The following is a 6,000-nucleotide window of genomic DNA, read 5'->3' on the forward strand; positions in this document are numbered from 1 at the left end:
CCAGTTTGCGTAAGTGGATATGAATACATTTCAACAGGCACATTAAGCACTCTCAGGTAGGATGTCCACAACCAAGGAAGCAAAAGCAACCATGGTCCCCTAATAGCACATCCCGTGCGGGATTAAGTAATAAGTACTGAAATGTAATTGCATAAATTCTCCTTTCCAGGTATAAATAAGCAATGGCATTCACAAGTAAAAACATTTCTTACGTACACATTAATAGAGTCATTGACAATACAGCAATGACAAAATACAGTATTTTCCTGCCAGAGCTGAACAACAGACAAAAGAAGCAGTGAGAGCTTTTCCTATTTGTATTTCCTGTGTTGCTGAGTCAAAATCATACCACGGCCTTAAGTGCGTGAAACTATTAACTCCAGCAGAGTTGTCTCTCAAGCTAAGCCTTCACTGATCACTAAAATGAAATAAAAAAAAAAAAAACCAAAATCCCCCTCTCCCAACCCAGATATTTGCAAATGTACTGTTTGACCTGGGGCCTTTACAAGGCTCGAGTTCGGAAGAGCTAGTAAGGCAGATCGAACGCTCCTGCTCCTCCAGGAAAACAAGTGCATGCCTAACTCTAAGATAGTGCTGCAGTCCTGTTGTCCCCTGGTTTACTTGTGAACCAGACAAACTACAAGAAATCTCTGGCATTATCTTTAAATGGGCCATAAACCCGCCAAGATTTGACATGGGGTTGGGAGTAAAGAGGTTTCCATATTTATTTTTAAAACAGGAAAGGTTCTTAAACTCCTCTGTTTCTACTAACACATTAAAAATGGGACTCTCTTGTAGCCACTGCTTATAAAATGGGTGCAAGTAGGAAGAGAATAACACTCCAGACGCCTTTATCATAGTTGTTTACTTCAACTTAATCTATTTTTTTAAAAAGTCTGAATTATTCAAGATAATCACCATCGCTTCCCTGACTGCTGTTATTTAATGAGATAACCTTTCATACTGAGCAAACCCAAAAGCACAAAAAATCTCATTAATCTTTCTAGTGTTTAGAGACACCTCAAGAGCTTCAAACATTTACCTCTCCTTCCCAGCAGCTGAAATGGTTTTAGGAGGATCATGGTTCATACCTCACATTCCCTGGAGCCAGAGATGGTATACGTGCAGGGCCCAGATCCATTAACCGATACATCCATGGTCTCAGAGTTTGTTGGCTTGTAGTCCACGTAATACTCCTGTAAAGGGGAGTTCATTTGCCTTTCAGACTCTCGGGCCTTTTTCCTGCGCCTCTTCATGAGCGAGTGCTGCTGGAGCTGTTTCATGCTGGCTGGATAGCGCTTCCACGACACGTAGATTACCAACAAAATCATGGCCACGGAAAGAAAGAGGGCCACGCTCCCAGCGATGATTTTGTGAAAGGAAACGTGCTCGTACTCTGGTTCCACTCCCGGCGTTGGGAGGTCTGCCGAAGGGCTTGGCACAACGGATGTTGGCTGATTGCTTTCCAGTTTGGAAATGGTAGGTTTAGGAATGAAGACTGGTCTCTGGGGGGTTTTGGGTGCCTGGTATGATCTTTCAGTAACCACCACCTGGATTTCAGCACAGATATTATATGTTTCCACAGCATCGCTCACTTTTTCACCCTGGATATGTTTAGGGCCTGCACATATCATAGTGCTTTCTTTATTTCCCTTGAAATTCTTAAGCCAAGTAAACAGAGGGCAAATGCTTCGAGTACATTCCCACATATTTCCGGACAGAGTGATGGAGATGAGCGAGATCCATGTATTGATGGTCTCCTGAGAGATGTTGGTGAGTTTGTTGGAATCCAGGTTCAGCTTTTGCAGGTTGGGGAGGCACTGGAAGGTCCCAGGCTCTATCCCTGTAATGTCATTTCCTGATAAATCCAAGTTGTGCAAGGAACTCCAAGTCCACGTTAACCCTTGGCTAATAGACCGGATCCTATTCCACTGCAAATAAATTGAGCGAAGGTTGAAGAGGCGTGGAAAGTGGGCAAAATTGATCTTAGAAAACTGGTTGTGCTCCAAGTGGAGCTCCGTCAACTTCAAAAGGCCAGCGAAAGCATTACGGGATAAGCTCCGCAGGCGGTTGTAGCCCAAATCCAGAAAGTCAAGGTTTCGGCAGTCTTGGAAAACTCGGATCGGCACAGTTTTCAGCGAGTTAGACCGCAAATGCAAGATCAAGAGTTTACGAAGGCCCTTGAACTGCTCAGACTGCAACACCTGCAACTTGTTGTAAGAGAGGTCCAGATTGCGGAGGTTGGGGACTGGGTGAAATGTTTTGTTGTGCAGATGGGTAATTTTGTTGGAGCTTAGAATTAATTCCTTCAGCCTGCGGATCCCCTGAAATGCATCCTCATCCACGGAGCTGATGTAATTATGGTCAAGATAAAGCCATATGAGCTGATTCAGGCCCGCAAACTGATTTGATTTAAGCTTCTGAATGCTGTTGTACCGTAACGATAAGCCTTGAGACCCTCCAGAAATATTCTGAGGGATGTCTCTGAATGCATGAGATTCGCAGTACACAATCTTGCCATCGCATCTGCAGTTCTTGGGGCACGCTCGCTGAGCCCCCGCAACCATAACAAACAGCACCATAGGAAGTAGCACTAACGCCACACTCATGCCTCTCAGCTGCTTAATTAAATGGAAACCTACAATATTAAAAAGAAAACAAATGTGCATTGTAAAGCTATTAAAATAAATGGCCAACAGATTACTAACGTCAATGGGGTTTCTAATAAAGCATTAGTGAAGCAGTGGATTTTGAAGACAACCTGTTTGCCTCCTGTCTTGCACTTTTTGTTGTGTAAATGTCTGTCTTTTGAGTTTCTGGCTTGTCATCTCTCCTACCCGCACCATCACCAGCACTACCCTTGTTATTCAATTACTTTTGTGTGATTTATGATCCCTTGGAAGGACCAAGAGCCTGTTCTCTATTCGCTTTGCTCCTGTACATCATCTCTCAATGTAGCTGGTATATCCTTATCGCTAGATGCTGAGGTTTTAACAATAAACATATTTGTCAAGTCACTGTGCTGAATGCTCCATAGTGCTGGAAAGGAAATGAGCCAAAGCTTCTGGTATTTACGTGCTGCTAAACATGTTCTTTAATAAAAGCAATTGCAAGTCCAATTCCTCCAAAAATTACTGCAAAAAGTGAGAAATCTACTTAACATAAAGTTTGATCCACCTTTAAAATGTGTATTTATTGTAAAATTAAACAGTAAGTCAAGGCTTTACTTTTTGCACCGAGTGATTTGTTTTTAAGAGTAGGTTTACTCATTATTTTTATGTACCTAATATATAAATAGATGCACAGAAACAAAGTACAACCATATAGAGAAGTATACCACATAATGCTAGTATGGGACCTCAATACCAAGATAGTGGTAAGAGACATATTTCTTTAAAATGAATCAGTCCTGACACATATTAATCTAAAGTGATCTTCATGTAGCTGTGAATACCTAAGCATTTATTATTTTGTATGTACATTATATGATCTATGAAAATATACACACAAATACTTACATATAAACACTGCCTTAGGAGCAGCAAAACACGGAAAGTTTAAAGGGGTATATTCCTATTTCAACTCCCCTCTCCCTTCCACAGCAATACTGATTTTAAGATTTTTGCACGTGAGATGTCAAATTTATCATATACTAGCAATGCTGTTACACGAAAACAGTCACATTTTCCACATTCTTTGACTAATTATGAAAGGGGGTGGAGGGGCTGTCAGAAAATCCAACATACATACGCACGCTTTCCTTAGCCTGTAATAATTTTAGGACTGGTGCCTCTGTCCAGAGTTGCAATCTTGCTAAGAATTAAAATGCATTCTTCCAACAGGGAATATTTTAAGGGCTGTTATCTCCTCGATAAATAATTACTTTATTATTTGTCAAATGCAGAAAACCAACCCTGCGTTGCAGTTATTTAATCCAATCTTAAACCAAGGGGCAATCTGCAAAATAATTCCTAATCTAAAATGCCCGTGACTACGTGTCTCTGCCTTTCACTTTAATGGTTAGATTTTTAATTTAAATCCTCATCTTTGCTACTGCCTATGTGCCAGCAGCAGTCAGCTAGAAATATGTTCTGGCTGTTACAGACTTGGGGGTTGGGGGGAAGGAGGGAGGGAAATAAACCTGTCACACTTGAAAAAATAAGACTGGCAAATGACTGCTGGAAATCTAGCAGCAATACTAGAGGTATCTTTTCAAAGACCAAACAAGCCTTTTCAAAACCACCTATACAACAAAATCACCCCCTCCCCTTTGCTTCCCACATACTGCAAAGTGTTAACAGTCCTTTCTAACAGCCTGAATAATACCACTACAGGCTCATCGAATATGAATATAAACCCAGAAGAAATTCTGTGTGAGCGTGCCTCATGCATACATGTACTTATCTATATGTGTGCAGGTGTGTGGGTGGGTCGTACAGACAGCGAACGTACTCTCTACAGTCCTTAACTCGGTGCATGCGTTTACAGATTAATTACATATATAACCACTGCAGGGGGAAAGGTGTGTATGTGCATGTGGGGGGGAATACATGATCTAAAAATACAATAGCAAGTACAGTGAGTCACCTGGCAAAGGAATGCACTGCTGCTGTTCAGGCTGTTTCCCCCCTTGAACAGCTAATAATCCAACTGAAAAATATACCATACAGCTGCAGCTGTGCTAACAAACAAACAAGAAAAGTTCACTTACCCATCCTTTTGTCATCAAAAAACGTCCTCCTTTTCTTTTCTCCAGCTGTTTTCTTCTCTCTCTTTCCTTTTTTGCCTTCCCTTTGCCTCTCTCTCTCTCTCTTTTAAAAACTGGTCTCTCTTCTTTAAACCATCAGAATCTTTATGTCACAGCACGGTTGCCACTCACATCACCGCCATCCAGCGTGCATGCCAGTAACCCACACAAAGTTCCCTAGAGAGGACAAGCAAGAATTTTGGGGATGAGGAAGGGAAAGGATAGGGAAGGGGTTGGGGGTGGGGAAGACAGGACGAAGGATGGGGGGGAGCGTGTGGGGGGGTAGGGAGGGACTCTAAGCTCTGAGAGCCATTGTGTAAGTCATCAGAGAACCATCAGCATTAAGTGGCAATCAAAAGTAAAAGCTACAGCAGACCACGAAGGTAAACCAACTTCTCTGGGAGAAATAAAAAAATCTTTCCCGGTACCTAGCATTTCTCATTCTGCTGCCTTTTGCCATTCCCAGACACAGCAATCCATCCTCCAGCTTCCCAGTTCCTGAAGCAGGCAGGCCTCCTCTGCTGTGTAAGACCCCAGTTTAAAAGCTATGCAGGATAGGTTTATCCATTTAGCTGGTCAGGTTTAAAGTGTTTTGTAGCTGTGCTGAGAGGCAGCTCTTGTCTAATTCAGAAGGCTTTCCAGAGAGTGATGATGCTTTAGAGCTTGTTGGTGCTAATGTTCTAGTTTGTGATACACTGAGTGCCCTCCACTGGAGAAAACAGATCACACATTAAAGGCATGAACAAGTGATCCTGTCATTGCTATGCAGACTTTCTTCCTTCAGAAAAGAAAATTAAAGACACAGTATTGCCTTGCCCACCATCATCCCTCCCCGGACCCCTTTGCCTTCCCTAGATTATTAAATGTTTGTATTGTGGATTTTCTGGCAGCCGATGTAAAACACTAAATAAAACACCTGTTCCCTGGGCATTTGGCAATCTGATCTTTTTCTAATCCACCTGACCTGTATATTTTTCTTGGGCAAATTCTAAACTGTTTTTATTTTCCTGTATTCACAGGGTGAGAACAGCAAAAGGAATATTTGCCGATGCAAAGTGAAAGTCGTGTTAAAGGGTTGGGGGGGCAGGAAACGTGCAAAACTAATCATCCACGCAAAAGGCACTTAATTGCATGCACCAAAGCCAAATGTAAACATACTGAAAACAGCTTGTTTTTTCTTTTTTAATCTAAGTGCTTTTTAGTCAGAAAAATACCGAGTTTGATAAACAATGCAGAACTGAAGCGGCAGAATT

At 41.9% G+C, this 6,000-nt stretch overlaps 1 protein-coding gene across 1 annotated transcript in view; it reads right to left on the bottom strand.

Annotated features, from left to right (window-relative positions):
• The window catches only part of LRRTM4 (leucine rich repeat transmembrane neuronal 4), a 223,585-nt gene extending 218,215 nt beyond the window's left edge, over positions 1-5,370 (bottom strand). The window contains exons 1-3 of the mRNA XM_075174702.1: positions 5,176-5,370; positions 4,712-4,924; positions 1,092-2,638 (exon numbers count right to left, since the gene is read on the bottom strand). Of these exons, the coding sequence (XP_075030803.1) occupies positions 1,092-2,638; positions 4,712-4,715 (1,551 nt within the window). The 5' untranslated portion in view covers positions 4,716-4,924; positions 5,176-5,370. The remainder of the gene's footprint in view (positions 1-1,091; positions 2,639-4,711; positions 4,925-5,175) is intronic.
• Positions 5,371-6,000: the final 630 nt, after the last annotated feature.

Source organism: Calonectris borealis, chromosome 27, assembly GCF_964195595.1.
Source record: "Calonectris borealis chromosome 27, bCalBor7.hap1.2, whole genome shotgun sequence".
Taxonomy (NCBI): domain Eukaryota; kingdom Metazoa; phylum Chordata; class Aves; order Procellariiformes; family Procellariidae; genus Calonectris; species Calonectris borealis.